The 19,697-nt window shown below is 40.5% G+C and overlaps 3 protein-coding genes across 21 annotated transcripts; 1 reads left to right on the top strand and 2 right to left on the bottom strand.

Moving 5' to 3' along the window:
- Positions 1-204: 204 nt before the first annotated feature.
- On the bottom strand, positions 205-9,977 carry matn3b (matrilin 3b). Of its 18 annotated transcripts, none has more exons than XM_048227620.1 (14): positions 9,496-9,974; positions 8,641-8,805; positions 7,495-8,070; positions 7,169-7,288; positions 6,637-6,759; positions 6,130-6,255; positions 5,397-5,519; positions 4,892-5,011; positions 4,521-4,646; positions 3,790-3,906; positions 2,610-2,732; positions 2,054-2,167; positions 910-1,011; positions 205-716 (listed from the first exon to the last, which is right to left on the bottom strand). In XM_048227620.1, the coding sequence occupies exons 1-14, from the start codon at positions 9,683-9,685 to the stop codon at positions 670-672; spliced, it is 2,172 nt and encodes a 723-aa protein (XP_048083577.1). In that variant the 5' UTR covers positions 9,686-9,974; the 3' UTR covers positions 205-669. The 18 variants fall into 18 exon arrangements, with proteins under 18 accessions (XP_048083577.1, XP_048083576.1, XP_048083578.1 ...); XM_048227619.1 differs by having other exon boundaries at positions 3,790-3,909; XM_048227621.1 differs by lacking the exon at positions 2,054-2,167 and having other exon boundaries at positions 3,790-3,909; positions 9,496-9,977.
- Positions 9,978-10,121: 144 nt separating this feature from the next.
- On the top strand, positions 10,122-12,403 carry mtres1 (mitochondrial transcription rescue factor 1). Its single transcript, XM_048227638.1, has 4 exons — positions 10,122-10,359; positions 10,732-11,170; positions 11,352-11,424; positions 11,659-12,403. The coding sequence occupies exons 2-4, from the start codon at positions 10,761-10,763 to the stop codon at positions 11,839-11,841; spliced, it is 666 nt and encodes a 221-aa protein (XP_048083595.1). The 5' UTR covers positions 10,122-10,359; positions 10,732-10,760; the 3' UTR covers positions 11,842-12,403.
- A 1,307-nt stretch (positions 12,404-13,710) lies between these two features.
- On the bottom strand, positions 13,711-18,561 carry bend3 (BEN domain containing 3). 2 transcript variants are annotated; one of them, XM_048227641.1, is made up of 4 exons: positions 18,386-18,561; positions 17,289-17,343; positions 16,939-17,147; positions 13,711-16,722 (listed from the first exon to the last, which is right to left on the bottom strand). In XM_048227641.1, exons 2-4 carry the CDS (start codon positions 17,338-17,340, stop codon positions 14,470-14,472), a joined length of 2,514 nt encoding a protein of 837 aa, XP_048083598.1. In that variant the 5' UTR covers positions 17,341-17,343; positions 18,386-18,561; the 3' UTR covers positions 13,711-14,469. The 2 variants fall into 2 exon arrangements, with proteins under 2 accessions (XP_048083598.1, XP_048083596.1); XM_048227639.1 differs by lacking the exon at positions 18,386-18,561 and adding an exon at positions 17,780-18,255.
- Positions 18,562-19,697: the final 1,136 nt, after the last annotated feature.

The raw sequence follows: 19,697 nt of genomic DNA on the forward strand, positions 1-19,697 counted from the left end.
CCTATGAGGTTTTCCAGTGCTCTAGCCTTTGACTAAACAACTAAAGTTTAACTAAACAACTAAAGTTGGTATAAAACGAACTTTGGGTCATCACAAATAAGAACATGTCTATGACAGGACTGTTACTATAACGCTGAGTTTTTTAGTTGTCTAATGTTACTGCCAGCTGATTTGGCAGACACAATTAGGAAACACAATAATAGGCCTATGGAAGTACATTTTTAATGTCCATCCACATCTTCACAAATATCCAAAATAAAGCAAAATATATTTTAACTTTACACAGACATTTCAAAGATAACTTCATTCATTTTCATTTTAAACCTCCTTAAGGTTATACATAATATTTAAATCTAAAAAAAACAACAACACAATGTATACAAAAATAATGCCGCAATTCAAAATATCCAAATGGGGAAACAAATACTGGCTTTTCCAACATGTTGATCACACAGTGGGCTAATTGCACGTTTTTTCCATTTATATCATTTACATCATTACTGACAACCTTGCCCCTGATATTTTACAGAACACATTGTTATACAGACTTAAAATAATGCATGGCATGTAAAACAATTTCATTATTAATCTACTGCTGGTTATATGGAAGATGCTTTGCAGGAAATTATAGTATTTTTCCAGAAAATGATCTCTGGCCAATCTCTGGAATCATCGCATGCCTTGGAATTCTTCAACTTTCCGGGTGACCTCAGCTAGTAAAACCAAATCAGTCAAGGTAAAATATGTTTCAGTGTGATGAATCAGTTATTAAGACATCATGCTTACAATGTCATGTGCACTGCCTTATACACCATTGAACCTAATGTGCACAAATATGCAAACAAATTAAACTGCTACCTATCATAAATTTGATTGAGCTGCAACTACAATATCAAATTTAAAGGATATGTCTGCTGGTAAGATCTTGAATTGTTGCTTGAACCTTCCTCTGGAAGGCAATCTGAGCCTCACACATACATGGGTCCTCAGTCACCGTACCTTGTACTTCCTCTGTAAAAGGAGATGAACACACTGTTAAAATACACAAACAATTCAACAGTAGGGCCCTAAATGATGTTAGCGCATTGTTTGTTGAGTGTGTCAGAGAAGCTTGCTGTGTTGTCTTTGCATATTTAGCTTAGCAAGCTTAGCAAATGGGAAATACTAATCCCCTTGATATTACATACAAATACTTTTAATGGAAGATTATGATTATTAAGCACTTTCTGGACACTCTTTCTGGATTAGCTTTCTGTAAAAGTTATTAATTGTTTGATTTATGAAGATGAGGTAGTTAATGACATAATTAAGGGTAAGAAGCAAAACATGTGTCCTGCATGTATAAACAGGCAAACAAACAGAAACATACCTTACACCATTTCAAAATGAAAACACAAACACATATTGTCCATTGTCGTGTAATTATTTTCATAATTTCCATGTTCATGCCTTTGACATTACTACATTAGTTTTGCAGGCAGTGGCCTGGCACCTTTACAAAACATGCAAAGCTTGTTCTTTCATGGGGAGTTGTATCATGTATGATACTGAGAGCTAGTCTGTCTGGTATGGCTGACACTGAAGCCTGACTCGATTAGCTTTAGGAGCAGAGCAAGGTGACTGTATGATGAGAATACAACACAGACATTTCTGTTACCACCAATGACAAGACCAGAGAGACCAGAGTTACCTCCATACACTCCTAAATCAAGATTCACACAAGCACCCCTAACACCAACCATTTAAAGTATTGAACTAAAATATTTCCAAAGCACCTAAATGTCCATTATTCCCTCAAATGATTAATGAGTTATGGGGTACATAGAAAGCCTATAACTGGGATTGAGACATGCTTAAAGATGTTAAAGATGTTTCACAAAGCCAATTCTGTTTTCTGCCAAAGCTGATTGCCAGAAAAAATGCTTTGCTCTTTGTAATATATCATTGTATGCAGATACTGTTTTTATTTTCATACATAACATCTGTTTAAGCTTTCTTAACATCTATCTGCATTGTGATGATGGCTTCTCTATCCATGATAGAGGGCTCTTACGTGAGCATGATTTTTGGTCAGCACTCAAGACAAATCCCTCTGGACATGTGCATTGCAGTGAGCCGTTGATCATGACATGTGTGGGTGGGCATTCCTCTCCTGGGTTACATGTTGCTGAAAATGAGTAAGATTTCAACACTAAATATTGCATGCAAAAGCAATCAGTGGGTGATGCTTTTTGAGCCATCAGAGATAAAGAATGTAAGTACACTAAGTAGTGTTGCCATCAACAGATTACAACACCTAGAACATAATCCAGTTACCTCAGCACAAGGATTAATAACAGTGAATTGGATAAAACCACTATACCACAAAATCATTTCTAATGGCATTCAAATTACCTGAGACCTGTAGAAGGCTCAAAAAGTGACATATGTGTGTACTAATACATTGTATACATTGTATACATTGTAGTGATATTGACTTGCTTGAGAATGAATGAATGAATGAATGAATTAATGAATGAATGGTTACTGAAGCCGTCACATGCAGATGTTTTTCTACATCTATTTGCATTGTGATGCCTTCTCTATCTGTCATGATAGAGGGCTCTTACGTAAGCATGTTTCGTTGTCGCCACTCAAGGCATATCCCTCTGGACATGTGCACTCTAGTGAACCGTCGACTAACACACATGTAGGTGGGCATGGCTGTCCAGGAACACAGTTGTTCTCCATTGCTGTGAATTGTATGACAAATAATTTCACTAGCCGAGTGGATGCTTCTACAGTGCTCTAGCTGGTCCAGAAACTAACCTGAAAAACTGATAGTACTACAGCTGAGTATTATACTCTGACTGCCATACTATTGAGCTATTAGTCATTAGTGAGGTAGCCAGAGTACTGACTGCCATACTATTGAGCTATTAGTCATTAGTGAGGTAGCCAGAGTACTGACTGCCATACTATTGAGCTATTAGTCATTAGTGAGGTAGCCAGAGTCCTGACTGCCATACTATTGAGCTATTAGTCATTAGTGAGGTAGCCAGAGTACTGTTTTCTCCCTTCATTATCTCACAGATGGCAATAACAACCACATAGAAACCACACATAATACAACTGTACATAAAACAATGACATTGCAAATTATATAGAACTAAATATTTGTCATGACAAATATATTGTTCACATGACACATAGCCTACAATAACTATCACTGCCACTAGGCCCATTTTTTAAACTTTTTTTTATATCACGTACAGGTAGCAAAGATTGGTACTTAGTAGTAGTTTTCAAAAGGTCACAACATGAAAAGCTGACATAGCAAACTACCCCACATCACACTGTTCCCATGAAACGTCTCCCAGAATCAAATCTGACACACAATTACAACCTGGCCTATCATAATTGCAATGTGCAGAGTGGTTAACTAAATCAATTTAGTGACTAAGTTATCGATTTAGACTGCTTTGTGATGTAGCAGCATATTATGTATAATTCTACACAGACAAATACAGCCATTCCCAAGAAATCCCAGAACCAAAGAATTGCACTTCTGCAGTACATCTTTCCAGAAAATAATGCATTTGATTTCATGCAAACTACAGGTAACACATGTGCAGCCCTTAGAATATTAATAGGTCAGTATAGCACTTATATTTCAGAAACAAAACAGCCTTCTTGGTGGATATAACATGTTGCAATCTGATGTTGAGTTTGTATACACTTATTACATCAATTTGAATTGGCATCGCAATGCCATCACTATCTAACTCTGCCATGACAGAGGGCTCTTACGTAAGCATGCGTTATCATCACTCAAGGTATAGCCATCTGGACATGTGCACTTTAGTGAGCCATTGACAGTCACACATAAAGGTGGACATGGCTGTCCAGGAACACAGCTGTTATCTGCTGCTGCAAACAAGGAGGATGATAAAATAATGACTGCATGGAAAAGCATTTCACCAACCTGGTGAAAACTTTTACAAAAGTATATAAAGAAAGGATCCCCATTGATCACTGATCCTCATGCATCTCAATCTGAGAGTAGCTCATATTGTTACATCTCCTATGGTAGCAGTTTTCTATCAGCTAGTCCTTGAAGAACATGTATTTTATCTTAACAGCTGTGCTGTTCAGAAATGAGTAATACAACCTGTTAGACTTTTCTGTTAGTTATTGTAGACTGCGCATGCAGATCTATTAGGATTTTTATGCTTTTTATTCTCTATCTATCAAAATAGAGAAATTTCCCAAGCTTTCACAATGTCTTCAAATAATGTCCCGTTTGGTGTAAATACAAAGATGCAGCTACTGTTATATATCTGAGATGCCATCAATGAAATATCATTAATAGCATTATACATAATATGGATGTTGATTCATACAACACACACAAATACAAAGTCATGCACTGTCTACTTTCAGGACCAAAGTTTTGAATGCATCCTTTGTATTTCGGTTATTTAAGTTATCAAAGGCAGATGTCAGTGCCTTCTCTATCCGTCATGATAGAGGGCTCTTACGTAAGCATGTTTCGTTGTCGTCACTCAAGGCATATCCCTCTGGACATGTGCACTTCAGTGAACCGTCGACTAACACACATGTAGGTGGGCATGGCTGTCCAGGAACACAGTTGTTGCTCTCCATTGCTACAAAGAAGCAGGATCACACAGCTGGTGTTTTCAAAAAAAAAAATGTCATCTCACTGTAGGCTTCTACTAATAAATCTATAGCAGTGAATGAACCAAAGGTAAGCAGCACACTGATATTTCAGAAATAAATTAGTCTTCTAGATGGATGCAACAGACAGCAATCTGATGTTAAGTCTATAAACACTACATCACATTGCATTGCATTGCCATTCCTTCACTTAACATCATCACACGGCTCTTACGTAAGCATGCGTTGTCATCACTCAAGGTATAGCCATCTGGACATGTGCACTTTAGTGAGCCATTGACGGTCACACATAAAGGCGGACATGGCTGTCCAGGAACACAGCTGTTCTCTGTCACTGCAAACAAGCAGGATGCCAAAATAATGACTGCGTGGAAAAGCATTTGGCCAACCTGGTGAAAACTTTTACCAGAATTATACCAAAGAAGGGAAGATGAGCATTAAAGGTCACTGATCCCCACCCCCACGCATCTCAAAATGTTCAATTTGAGTGCAGTTCATAATAGTTACGTCTCCTACTGGGATAACAGTTTTCTGTCAGCTAGTCCTTGAAGAACATGTCATATATTAACAGCTGTTGCTTTCAAAGTTCAGTAAATTAGTAATATAAAATGTGTCTGTTAGTTATTGCAGACATCACTTGCAGATGGTGAGTTTCTTAAAACTCAACATCTAATTGCATAGTGATGCTTTCTCTATCCATCATGATAGAGGGCTCTTACGTAAGCATGTTTCGTTGTCGTCACTCAATGCATATCCTTCTGGACATGTGCACTTCAGTGACCCATCGACAGTCACACATGCAGGCAGACATGGCTGTCCAGGCTTGCAGTTGTCATCCATGGCTGGAAACAAGCAAGAGCATACTATGGCATGGAAAAGCATCTATAATATGGATGTTCTGGTAAGATTTACTGTATAAGGACAATAACCACAGCTATCACCAATTACAACAGAAAATGCAAACACCAGAAGCCACCAATCTGTACCACTTGTAATAGCATCAAACAAACAAGATTGCAGGGTTTCAACTCTTTATGTAAAGCCAATAAGGGGGCTTGGCAAAAAGTGTATATCTTGCATAACCATGAATGTATATTTTAGATAGTATAGTCATGCAATACTTCCCATAGTACCCACTCACAATGATGCCAGTGAAAATCCCATTCACATTGTCCAATAATTGCCCAATTGTCCAACAATGTTCACAACATAAATACAAAGATGCAGTTACCGCTCCAATACACCAATTAGATTAGCCTATATCAATGATTGTATTGTACTTAGCATTATTCTGGACATAATATGCATGCTGCACCACCACACATCCATAAAGTTGTGTTCTATCCACTTTTAGAGCTGAAGTCTTAAATGCATCCTTTGTATTTTGGTTATTTAAGTTATCAAAGGCAGATGTCAATGCCTTCTCTATCCGTCATGATAGAGGGCTCTTACGTAAGCATGTTTCGTTGTCGTCACTCAAGGCATATCCCTCTGGACATGTGCACTTCAGTGTACCGTCGACTAACACACATGTAGGTGGGCATGGCTGACCAGGAACACAGTTGTTGCTCTCCATTGCTACAAAGAAGCAGGATCACACAGCTGGTGTTTTCAAGGAAAATTCACCTCATCAGTTTGAAAGATGATTTTTTTTTATGGCAAAAATGAGAAGAGGCCTCACAACAGACAAACCTATGTACCCTGTTACATTATTTTCATTTGAATTCAAAAAGGAATTCAAAAGGGAATGTAAAACAGTCTATATTTAGTCATTTTACATTCCCACTAAGTCTCAAATGAGTAAAACAAGACTGAACTGGTGAGATTTATAATAATGTCTCTACCAAAGCAGACAATTGATTGCAACCTTTGCAAACATGCTGATGTTAAGTTTTCTAGAACTTAACATCTGGTCGCTTTCTGAGGCCTTCTCTATCCGTCATGATAGAGGGCTCTTACGTAAGCATGTTTCGTTGTCGCCACTCAAGGCATATCCCTCTGGACATGTGCACTCTAGTGAACCGTCGACTAACACACATGTAGGTGGGCATGGCTGTCCAGGAACACAGTTGTTGTCCATTTCTGTAACCAAGCAGGATCATACAACCTATGTTTATGATTCACAAAAACTGGTGCCTTTGAGCCCAACAGATCAATACAAGGTCAACAAGCCTGGTGCATCAAACATCTTAATTATCACCTTCCCATACCATTCCACCCAAAAGATTAACATGGATTAAATCAAAGGTAAATCCAGGGAAGAACCAGACAAAATATCATGCTTAATTATACATAATGATAACAAAAGGTCACAAACCGTTTTGGTAGTTTATCGACCATACCTCTTTGCCACAGTTAATATTGGTTTGAAATAACAATGATGTATCTGAACATCATGTAATCAAAACATATCCATTCCAACTGTTCAATCTGTTATCATTTAGTCAAGATTTTTGAAAGAAGTGTTTCCTATCTAATAGATTATCCTTACGTGAACATGTTTTCTTGTCTTCATTCAAGACATATCCCTCCCGACACTTGCAGTTGTATGAAGCATTGCTGCTGATACATATGTGTTGGCAGTCATGTCCAAGGGCACAGCGGTCAAAGCCTGCAAATAAGTATTATCCAGCATTGGTGATCGGGTGAGATAATTGTTGGGCTACAGTTTTCAATTATTCTGTTGCATTGGGTTAATAGACGTACAACTACTTGTTAATAACACAAATTAGGAAATGGATTCACAAGTTTCAATTTTTTGATAGATCAAAATGCAGGAGGGGCCTTGGGCAGGCAGGTCTGACAGAATGGTCTTACCACATAGAGTCTCCCTGAACTTGGAGGTGAGTTTCTCAATGACCCCGAAGGACTCCACATAAAAAACATGCTCATCAACAGGCTGACTGGCCATGAGACGTAGAGACTGCATGTCCGCTCTGTCCACGCCCACAGCATAGATCTCAATCCCAGAGGCACGGGCTGCCGCAGACACCTCTTCCACCGTGTCCTGGGGCCTCCCATCGGTGAGAATGATGCCCACCTTGGCGATGTTTCTGGAGGTGTGCCGGGCCCCGGACACTTCGGTGAAGGCCTCGTCCATGGCCGTCTTGATGGCCAAGCCAGTCATTGTGCCTGTGGCAAGCGGGTCGATTCGTGCCAGTGCCTGTTTCAGGTCACCCTTGTTGGAATAGGTGTTTAGCAGGAATTCGATTTTTACTGTGCTTGCATAATTGACCACCGCCACCTGTGTGGCGTCAGGGCCTATGTCCAGAGTGTCCACCACGTCTGACAGAAGGACCTTTACCTTCTCAAACTCAGCAGGGCGCACACTGCGTGAGCTGTCTATGATGAAGACCAGGTCGAGAGGGCGACTCTTGCACATCTCCGTCGGTGCTACAGGGCACAAAGTGAAAATAGTATTGTGATGATGACTGAATAATAATTCAAATCTAACTATAATTCTTAAAACTGTATTATGGTAAAAAATAACTGTCTACTCTTGAAAAAGAGAGAAAAGATTGACGATGATCAGAAGTAACATGGAGGAACTAAAACAAAATTACTAATGAAAGAATCCTTGGTAATCTGAGGTAGCCTTTGTGTCTGTCAATAAAATTAGAGAGTGAATAAAAAAGAGTAGAGATTAGCAGTATATTTATCACTGGACAACCATTGATATTCCATTTGATGAGAAATAACTAAAAATGCTTTCATTAAATTGAGGACCAATCAAAATTTTTACCACAACACAGACTATATCACTCATCCTTGCAGCACACAGCAAATTGACCACTGCATAACAGATCAGTTGTCCAGATAGCGTTAGTGAACTCATCTACAAAGGAAAAAGTAGGCCTATGGCCAGAAGAAAGGCAGATCATAGCTTGCAAGGGCTCTCAAGCAGCAGCCCATTCAACTGGGCAGAGGGACAGGAGAGCCAGTGTTGACTGAGGAATCTTCTACCTGTTGTGGTAGCCCAGTGGATGGGGGAGGTGCTGCTCTGGGTACCGACTGGTTGAGCAGGAGCTGGAGGAGAAGCTGTGGGCTGCTGGTATGCGAATGGGGGCCACATCCGCGCAGGCTTGTGATAATGATGGTAGCCATAAAACCTATAGTTATTGCCATGTGCTATGGACCACCATAGGTAAACATAATTAAAAAAAGGAGGTAGTAGAGAGATGGATATTTTGTCTGCTGCAGCATACTGAGATGATGTTACACAAGAAAGAGAAAGAGTAAGCCTATAGCGGTTAGAAAAAGCATGAGGGGCATGATGGTTATGCACAACCTGGCACAACCAGGTCTCTAAATTATTATTCACTGCTGAAATAAGTAGCCTGGCTATTTACTTCAGAAGAAGCAACATTAAGTATGCAAGCTGGATCTGGTGTTGAAGGTCTATTTTGCTATTAACAACAGTTTAAGACTTTCTTTGAAGAGAATCGGATTTTCTGTTAAATAACAATTGTGTGTTTGTTTTCATCATGAGCAACTTGAACTCATTGAACCTCTAATCCTTGAATAAACCCTTTGGCAGAGAACAATTTTACATAATTCACTTAATTAAACGTACAGTGTATTAATTACAGTGTATTAATTATGCAAAAAAAGGGTAATTATATAACTTTTCCCATGCAATGCAAATGCCTATGCCACTTACATATAGCCTGGCCGAAATGTTCTCAAGATTTGGGCCAGCAGTTTGAATTGAATTTGAATTTGTAGCCTAATTCTGTTACGAATTTGCATTTGCTATTCTGGTGTGTCAATGACAGAACTTGCTAGAATCATAAAATAATGATAATTGTGCAATCATACCTCCTGCATTGATGGCACCTTGTTGCGCTTGCACGTTGTGTAAGAAATTCTGTTTAAAGGCTCGTGCAGAAGGTCGGTCCGCGTACATCTGTTGTGGTTGGTATCCATAATGTCTGTATGTTCCCTCGACCCCAAGTATTAACATTAAGAGGCAATAAATAAAACAACCGCACGAGCATAACATCATCATGATGTCTAAAGACCCGAGGTTACAACTGGTAGCCTAAGTAAATGAAAAGAAACGGGCTGAGGGTGCAAATATAAAGCTGTTAGTCGCGGGCACGTGCAACGATGAGCCAATCCGGTTTGAGAATAGCGGGCCAGACAGACTTGAACTTTTTTCATTTATTCACAGACAATTTGACAGCTGTATGCAAGCTGTTGAAAATGTCGATATGACATTTAGTGTGTTAAACTGGGTTGGTCCCTCCCATACGCTACTTCCCGTCCGCCCCTACACTGGACTCCCTCTGCCAATTAAGACAATTAAAGCATATTGCAAAATCTAGAGCCGTGAATGTTCTGTCAAATTCATTGCAACAGCGCCCCCTGCTACATTTACAAAAGTAGGCTAGGCAGTACATACTGCCAGGCTATAGGGGGCGATATCATTGAAACGATATCCTCCTGGTTAAGGGATGTAGTCTTTCATCTGTTTTTATTGACAAGGTGAAAGGGCCCAGACGAGACAGACAGCGAAGTGGTTGTCACACCAGATTTAGCTAATGTGATGGTTTAAATAAATAGTTAATTGGCCTTAAAGGTAGAATCTCGAGCCTTGCGAGGTGCTTGAAGTGTGTTCGCAGCTTCTGATTCTTTCTATTGCTGTCACAAAATAAACAGGGGTGGAGCTGTTCGCTGCAGGTTTGCTAATCTCATACTTCTATGCTGTGCAACAGTTTGGCTAGTTTGTCACCAATGTATCATAATGCTACAAATGAATGTTATAGAATGGTATCTCGTAGTTTTATTGTATTTTATGTTTTACTTTGACAGAACTACCCGGTAGGTGTCATCTACTGAATCATATTCATTGCTTCAAATAAGTTCAACGAATGCTAACAGCATGTTTGCTTGCTCCTGATAAATGTGTGACGGTGGCCAGCTAGTTTTTATTTAGCAGTACATTTAGGCTGTAACGTTAACGTAATCACATTATTCTCCCTAAGGAAAGCGTAAAGTCTTTTTACGAAGGCTATCTAAAGTACTTCTAAATTAATTAAATATTTTAACCAGGTCCGTCGACGGCAGTTTGCGGCGAGAGAATGCAGAGTCTGTTGCCTGCGCTGACTCTCAGACAGCTGGGTCGTCTGAACTCCATTCAGCTCTTCTCCACAGGCCATGGACCAGCGTGGAGCTCATGGTGTCCTCGGACATTGCATGCACGTCAGCTGTGGGGCTCCGTCGGTCCCGTGACACTGAGGACACAAGCTTTGACAACAGTAAGGGATTCTTCCTCAGCTTGGTCCGTACATCAGGCTAGGTACAGATCCACAAAAAAGAAAGGATGCCAAAGAACAGTGCAAGAAGAGGATGATGATGAGGATGATGGCGACTCTGAGGATGAACTTCAAGATGATCCAGGGTTGCCAAAAGACTATAAAGACACAGAGAAGTATGTGCAGTCCTTTCGCTATGACCTCATCTTGAAAGCTGGCCTGGACATGGCACGGAAGTAAGTGATTTTGGAAGTGGTCAAGAGTATGTGCCTCCACAACAGTCCTACTCTGTATCATCCCTCCTGACCGTTTTTATGGGGTTTGGTATGGTGAATACAGTCGCCTTTTATTGTTAACTCCAACTAGCCAGTGTTATATCCTGTAGTAATGTGTAACGGTAATTTTGCTCCTTTTCAGCAAAGTGGAGGATGCCTTTTATGGAAGCAGACTGCGATTAAATGGATTGAAACTAATCAAGAAGAGCAAAACTGTAGGTGACCCTCTGGAGATTTATATTCTAAAATAATTATGCATGAAACTCTTTTATAATACCTTTCCTGTTCAAACCTGTTCCTTTTGCATACTGACAATATGTGTAAAGCATACTTGATTTGCTTGCCTTTATTTAAACTGAAGAAAGACATGACTTGAATGACATGAGTGTTAAAGAATCGAGCAATAGTTCTCCACAGCAAAAATGACTTATGCAAGATTTCTCCTGCAGGTTAAAGTAGGAGACACTTTGGACTTCATACTGGGTGAGGACAAAGAAATAGACTCTGTCAACCTAAAGAGAGTCATCTTCAAGAAAGTAATAGGAGAGACAAGAGATGCTGACAAGTATAAAGTCATTTTAAGAACCTGGAAAAACCTACAGCTACCTAAGAACGACGTTTACAAGGATTGACAACATTTTTGAAAAAAAAAATATATATATATATAACTGGACTAAAGAACTTGTGTTTGATTCTGCAGTGCTGAGGGATTTTTTAACGGGAGCTCGTGGCTCTTTGGTAGTTGTGTCAAACACTTGTTAAGTGCTTTTTTGTATCATGATGACTCCATTTTCTATGAAAAGGTTGAGGTGGTTTGGCTATGATTTCATATTGTGGAAACTTCACTTATTGTGTTACAGAGAACTGACAGGTCAAAATGGTACAAGTCTGACCTGTACAATGGTTTTGTTTACTTTTAAATGTTCTTTATGTTGTCAGGAGACAAAAAAAAACTTTTCCTATAATACACAGAAATCGGTTTATGTATTTTGTTTCATCACTATTGGAACACTTAAAATGCATATTGTAGTAGGGAGCTGGGTATTGAGTTTGGATTGGAGTTTTGATTGGAGTCTGATTTTTGGAGACCTAGAGAGCTGGTGCTCTCTAATATTGATCATTCAGTGGAGTTGCTGCTGTCTAATGATCATGATTGTTAAGCACTTAAACAGAATAAAACAAAAAGTAACTGAAGTTATGACTGGGATTGTATGTTTATTACATCCACAGTGACAGATGCTGTAAGCAATTTAACCTATATCCATCTAATCTGATGGTTAGGCCTGGGATGTCCTAGCCTGGTTAGCACCAGACCTTATCTCAGAGCAAATTCAAATATTGAGGGTTTTTTGAGGGCGAAAGGTTTGTCTGGGTTCTCCCAGGCTAGGGATGTCCTGCTAAAGTATTAACTTAAATATATAAAATAAAATATATGAACCACTCCTGGAACTTTTAAGGAGACTATCATCCCTATCAGCACATTGAAAGGAGAAATTTAACAGAACTTAGTTTTAACTGGTTATGTAGTATATACCCACGGGTTCCCACGGGTCTTAGAATTTCTGGAATATCATGGCAATTTTAGAAAGTCTATTCCAGACATGGAAAGTCAGGGAATTTTATATTTTTGGGGCAGTCATGGAATATCAGGGAATTTTGTTGTAGCAGTTTAAATTTTACTTGCCAAAATACATTAATACAAATATATTTCCACACAGAATTGGTTTATATCTGGTTATTAGCTTTACTGCTTGCTTGAGTAGCCCAGCTATGTTTATTTAATGCCTATTTCTTAATTTTCCGCTCTAAAAAAGTAAAAGATTCTTAAGCGCTGCGCAGGTGCTCTGAAATCTTTCGTCGGTATATTGTACTAATCATTATATAGTAAGTCATGGAAATTCAGGTTTTTTATCAGGGAAAAGTCATGGAACTTTACATTTGACTTAGAGTGGGAACCCTGTATATATGTCATCTTTAAATCTCTAAACATTAAAGGTGCAGTCAGGGATTTCGCAGGAAGTCGCGTTTATGCATTAGCAGACTCTATGCATTAGCAGACTCTTTTGTGCAAAAAAACGTACATTATATTTTAACCAATGACCACACGAAACACACTAGAGAGGTAGCTCACCCCAGCTCACCAGGCTGCTCCCATTTTGTTTCCAGTTTTTGGAGCCTGGGCTGCCTACAGCGACCAGGGTTTTTTTTTTTACAGTGTACTCATGGAATGGGCAGCTAGCCGTTGTGAGATGATTGCTGAATGTGACAAAAATTGTTATGGGCTAGAAATCGCATAATATTCCTGAAAAATTCCTGCTTAATAGACATGGTATATTCAGTGTATACTTCACTGTTTCAGAAGTGACTGATATGCGTATGCTCTATATGTACTAGAGGTTACAAAGGACATTGGTCTTACACCTGTGTCCTATATTCCCAGGCCTGTGATGCTGCAAATCGTCAAAACATTGATAAATTCAAAGAATACTTTCAGAAAAAGATGGAATAAAATAACATCTTTAATTTTACATTGTAATGTTGCTTATTTATTTAAAAATAGAGTGACCACCTGTTGCAATAGTTAAATACAGATTTAAGGGACCATTTACCATTTTATGACATAACATCTTTGTTACAAAAGACGAGTACTGGAACGCTGCTACATCTAAATTAGAAATCAGTTTGTTGCCACCTTTTAAAACCTTGTTTGTGACCTATTTTGTTGCATTAGTGTTAATGTCATGTTTTCTGTTAAGGCTACAATAGCTTAGCAACATGTTAAAAATTATAATTACAACAGTAATATTTTGGCATTTAAATACATACTACCCTCTCACTACCAAAGGATAGTGATTATAAACCAGGGCTAGAAATTAACATCCACTTACCAATACTGCAGTGTTACCATGTGGCAATTCCCTACCTGCTGCTAACTAAATTGTTTTGAAGCTGAAACATGATTTGCCACTCTATACCATTTACATGTCAATTGATGTGAGTGGCTGATAAGTAGCTCACTGTGAAAGGCAAATCAGAAAATTAATTTCAAGCCCTGTTAAGAAGCTATACTATCTGGTGCGGCAGCTACATTTTTACAACACATCCTGTAAGAGGACGGACCATCAGCTTGGCCTCATTCTACATACTTGGTCCTTGCCATGGACATTTTGTAAAAGTTTAACTATAATCTTCAGCGTAGGTACTTGTGCAAATAATACATGTTTGTGAGAAATACAAAAACAAGACATTGTAGAGAGGTGTTAAGAGTATGACACAGTGCTCGATCTCTTGGCCTTCTTTAGAATGTCACACTTTTTCCGATTGGGCCGTCTACAACGCTCATCGATGCTCGGAACACACTCATAGTGCCACACCTCTTCCATCTTGTCCACTGGGTACACAGCTTCTACATAATGGCGAATCAAGCGCAGGCGGACAGGGTCCAGCTGCTTTTTGTTGCAGGCGCCAGAGTGATTGTACTGAAGCCGCAGGTTTTCCTGGGTAAAGAGCTCTCCGAAGAGACGCACCAGCAAGCGGGCAGCAAAGTTCCCCACTGAAAGACTCTGCTGAACAATCTCCCTCACCTCAGAATCTGACAGCAGGTACACAGAAGGCACAGGAAAGTCAGGAGGAGGCACGGCAAGCTCTTCCAGAGGGATCTTGCAAAAGTCTTTGCTACTTTTTTCAGGAGGAACAGGTGGCATTTCGTAGTCCTCTTTCAGGCGCTCAGAGGTCAGTTGGCTTATTTGGCTGGCAGTTACAAAGTCTGGCTCCAACTTTGGAACAAAAACTTTACGTTGCTGTTGGTATGAGCGGCGCTGCTCGGTGTCCCTCCGCCTGCACCGCTCATCTAATTTGTCCACAAACTCAAGGGTCCATACTCGGTCATTCTTGGCCCGGGGGTATAACAGCTGAACATAATGACGGATCAATCTGATCCTAATTGGATCAAGCTGCTTCTTGCCTAAGGTACCACTACAGTTGTAATGCTTTCGTGCATTCTCATATGTGAACAACTCTGGAAACATAAGAACAAGCAAGCGGGAAGCAAAATTCCCGATGGACAGGCTACAATCATAGTTATTCTTAAGCTGCTCTTTTGTAAGGAGATATTCCTGGGGTACATCAAAATCAGGAAGAGGAATCTCAAGTGTGTCAAAATTGATGGGTGCCAACCATGATTTTTTAGTCCTGCGGTTTGGACGATCAAAATCACCAAACTCACTGATTTTAACAATAGAAATATCGTCTGGCAGATTTGTGTCAAAGCTCTCATCCTGCATGTTGTCCAGGTCATTTCCATTTCCTGGAATTGCCTCCAGTGCTTCTTCCATTCGCTGAATACAGATCTGTAGCCATGTGTCCTCAGGCATATCAGGAAAATTAGCTTCCATATACTTGCGAATGATCTCTAACCTGTCAGAGTCCAGTAATAACTTCCCGATGCTGTTACAACCACTGTAACCCTCAGGCAATTTGCCCTCCTCAAAGACCTCTGGGAAAAGCCTATTTAACAACAAAATGACAAAGTCATCAGGGGAAGAGAGGTCATCAAGCTCCTCCCCCACCTCCTGGGAATCCAAGATGAGGTCTGAGGAGATGTTTAGGGGACCATTGCTGTTGTCACTGGACACTGAAAGTCTCTCATCCTGTCCATCCTCATTGATGAAATGGCAGGGCTGACTCTGGTCTACCTCAAAGCCAACTGGAGTCTGTTTGCCATGAGGCTGGCCATTTTCCATGTCCTTTTGGGCCCAGAAACGATTAAAAAAGTCATTAATTTGTAGGAGGCACTCCGTCTGCCAAACATTACTGTTCTTTACCAACGGGTAGCAGACTTCCACATAGTTGCGTATGAGCTGAAGGTGAAGGGAGTCGAGAGTCCGTTTGCCCGCTATACCGCAGGCACCGCAGCCATGAATGCAATCCTTGGCTGTAAACAGCTCAGGAAACAGCTGGACCAGCAGCCTGCACCCGAGCTCCCCAGCTGTGGATGTCTGCTCCATCAGCTGAGCAAGCTCCTCACTTGTTAGCTGATATTCTGGCGGGGGCTGGAACTCCATTGCCATTTCAGAGGGTTTGATTTGTTTCTTAATACGCGTAACCTCGAGAGACAGCAAGTCCACTTTACTGTGCAGCTGAGTCATGCTTGTGTTCAGCGTGTTGAGAATGAAGAACATTTTCTCGATCAAAGGGTAGAGGTTTGGGTCTGTTGGGGTAGCAGCAGCTGAACCCCCTTGAGTGAGGCTTGACTCACATCGGTTATTCGGCCCCGAACTGCACAGTTTAGGGAACAGGATACTGTTCAACCGAACCCCTGCTTCATGCTGTCCATGCTGATCCAGACTTGAGGCAGCTTTCTTCTCTGTAATGCGATGGGAGATGCTGTACAGAGGCTTCCTGTAAGAGGCGATGGTCTTCTCCTGGGCAGCGTCCTTCTTGTCAGACGTAAGGCTATGGAGTGGTGACCTTGTGGATTCTTCACACCCCTTCTCTTGCACATGTTCCCCAACCTACAGAGACAAAACATATGAGACATAGTCAAAACAGGGACAATCTTATGAACTACTCAGCTATATGTGTTAAATATGTGCTGTGGGTAGAATGCAAAATTAGAAAAAAAAATTAAAACCAACATATTAATACCTAAGACAAATCTTACTGCATCGCCGTCGTATGAGCAAGATATTATACGGTTACAGTAAAATATTGATAATCTGGCAATTTACCTCACTGGCAAGTTTGACCCTCTTCCTGCTTATAGGTTGGTCTGTGTTTATACTCATATCCTCTGACTCTTGCTGGGCTTCAGAGCATGTAGTGATGTCGTCTAAGGCGGCACCCAGGGACTTTCCCACAGCAGTTTCTGAAGTCCCATGACAGCCTTGTAACACTTCTGAATCTTCCTCTGTCTTAATTTCTTTTGATGATTCCCCTCCTGCAACAATTAGAAATTGTATTATTTTGAAACATATCAAAGTTCTTCTACACTTAAACAAAACAGCTCAATGTCACACATTCATACAGAAGCATTTCAGTTGACTAGGATTAAAGGAGACAAAGCGCAGTCTGGTTTTACCTTTCTCAAGCATCTCTCTCTCTACGTTGTCTTCATGCTTGATGACATTCATATCCTGAAAAAACATTTTAGAATACTTTTACAACAATACAGTCAAAGTAGGTTTAGCCTACAAAGTATATGTTTGTAATTGCTAAATGCCTGTGTAAAAGTAGGCTTATGTGCAGCAAAAATGTATGATTGTTCTGATAGTTTTTGACACTGGAGTTCTACATTATGTTTAAATCGAACCACTTTTGTGTGAAGTCAAAATAACAATTATACTAAGCCATATTTATGCAGTAGGGTCATTACAGAAGCTGTCAATGCTCTTTTCTCAACACCTCTTGATCTGTTAACTAGCCTACTGAAGAAATGCCCACTGATTATGTAAGTTTGACTTATATAACTCAAAGTTCAACCAATCCCCTCTATTTTACTCAAGAAATTGCCACCTGATTATGACTTAATGTACTCAAAAATAACAACAACGTAATAACTATGTCACTGACATTTCCGGATATGCTGTAGGCCACCATCATATGTTTATTCGTAAACAATAACACTTCCCGAGCTCGTTGCAAGAAGACTTCCAAAGTTGGTATTAGACCTGAAAACTAACCTACATGGCACGCCAGTCAAACCTACGTGCATAACGTCATGCATTAACATAGATCGTTCGAGCCGAGCTATTTTTTGTACGTGAGAAGTTGGATTTGTTTATGTTGTTTATCTGTGTATACAGGTCGGGGTGTCGCCGGGTGCACAGGGGCGGCGCTGTAACTCCGTGTCTTGCACACGCGCCTCTCAGACTCCTGTCCACTCCACTTCCTCATTCTTCCACCACAAACCCACGAATCATTACAACCTGAGAGGCAGATGTACCTCTCCAATAGTACTTTATGCACGAACACGTACAAATAAAGCTTTGCTTGCTTCTTGTTCGCGCATTCATCCACAAACGACAATTCAGCGTGCAACCCAAATTTCTCGTGGCTATTTCTTTAAAGTGAGGAATTCTTATTGCGTGACGCGGCAAGAAAAACATTCACCGACGGATTTGCCCCTTTACGACTGTTCTGCTGTAAACATACCTCTGCACAGTTTTAAAAACTTACCTCTGTGTTTCTCTGCAGCCTTCTGCAATAGTTTAAGGCGTGTTAAACATGTCCGCTGTGATTATCCCTGTGGTTTTGTCCACGGGTAACTGTTGTCCGTGTTTCTCGATCGCCGCCGTGTTTTTTTCCTGCTAGTGCCCTCTCGCGTGACGTGACGGTACTGGCCTGCTGTGTCATTTCCGCACAGCTGTGGGTTGCTGTGGGTGAAGCTGAAGCTTTGCAATGCATTGCTGCACACAGGGGACATTAATCCAGCTTGTGCTGTGCAAAACTTCCTCCGACCTTTTGGAGAATACCCTGCTGTACCAAATAGATGTAAATCAGTAATTTCTTTTGAAACAAGGCCTTGAAATAGCTCACAGATGTAATAGGCATTTTCACAACAAACCATTGTCTCACACCCTGTTCCGAATACACTACACCGTGTACCATTTGACAAACTGTGGATGAAATACACATTTGATGCATGGAATGATCACAGTTGACCTTACCGAAAGGTCAATTGGAGGCTAGAGCATTTTGTGCCACTAGGTGTAATGCTGGCCTGCTATGACTTGTCAGTTACTTTTGTTTTGAATAAGAAAATCATAAGGCTGTTTATCTTGAACTTCCAGTATGTGAGAAACTTGGCTTGCCTTAATATCTCCAACCTCAAGTATGCAGCTAATAAGGAAATATAATATAATATAATAAATAAGTTATTTAATTAAACAAGGTGAACTTCTCCCCACTGTGCAATGCAGAAAAGGATGCTACAAGGAAGGGAATTCAAACACACTCAACACCTTACCATCTATTGACGTCATTGTGGTTCATTGAGATATCTGACATTTTTTCTGTTAATTGGCTTGGATACAAGGACATTGTCGCCTTTGTCGGTGTCCTTATGTGAACTTGCACAGGTAACCTTGCTCATCTTTACTTGCGTACGACTTCAGTGCTTCAGGGCAGCCGTGGCCTACTGGTTAGCGCTTCGGACTTGTGACTGGAGGGTTGCCGGTTCAAACCCCGATCAGTAGGCACGGCTGAAGTGAAGTGAAGTGAAGTGCCCTTGAGCAAGGCACCTCACCCCTCACTGCTCCCTGAGCGCCGCTGTTGTTGCAGGCAGCTCACTGCGCCGTGATTAGTGGGTACCTCACTGTGTGCTGAGTGTGTTTCACTAATTCACAGATTGGGATAAATGCAGAGACCAAATTTCACTCACGGGATCAAAAGAGTATTTATACTTATACTTCAGACCAGAGCTGATGCTTCAGCAAAGGCCGTCACTGAAAAGCTGTGAATGTCGTTGAACACAGCTGTTCTCACATTA

This window comes from Alosa alosa, chromosome 19 (assembly GCF_017589495.1).
Source record: "Alosa alosa isolate M-15738 ecotype Scorff River chromosome 19, AALO_Geno_1.1, whole genome shotgun sequence".
In the NCBI taxonomy this organism is placed as follows: Eukaryota; Metazoa; Chordata; class Actinopteri; order Clupeiformes; family Clupeidae; genus Alosa; species Alosa alosa.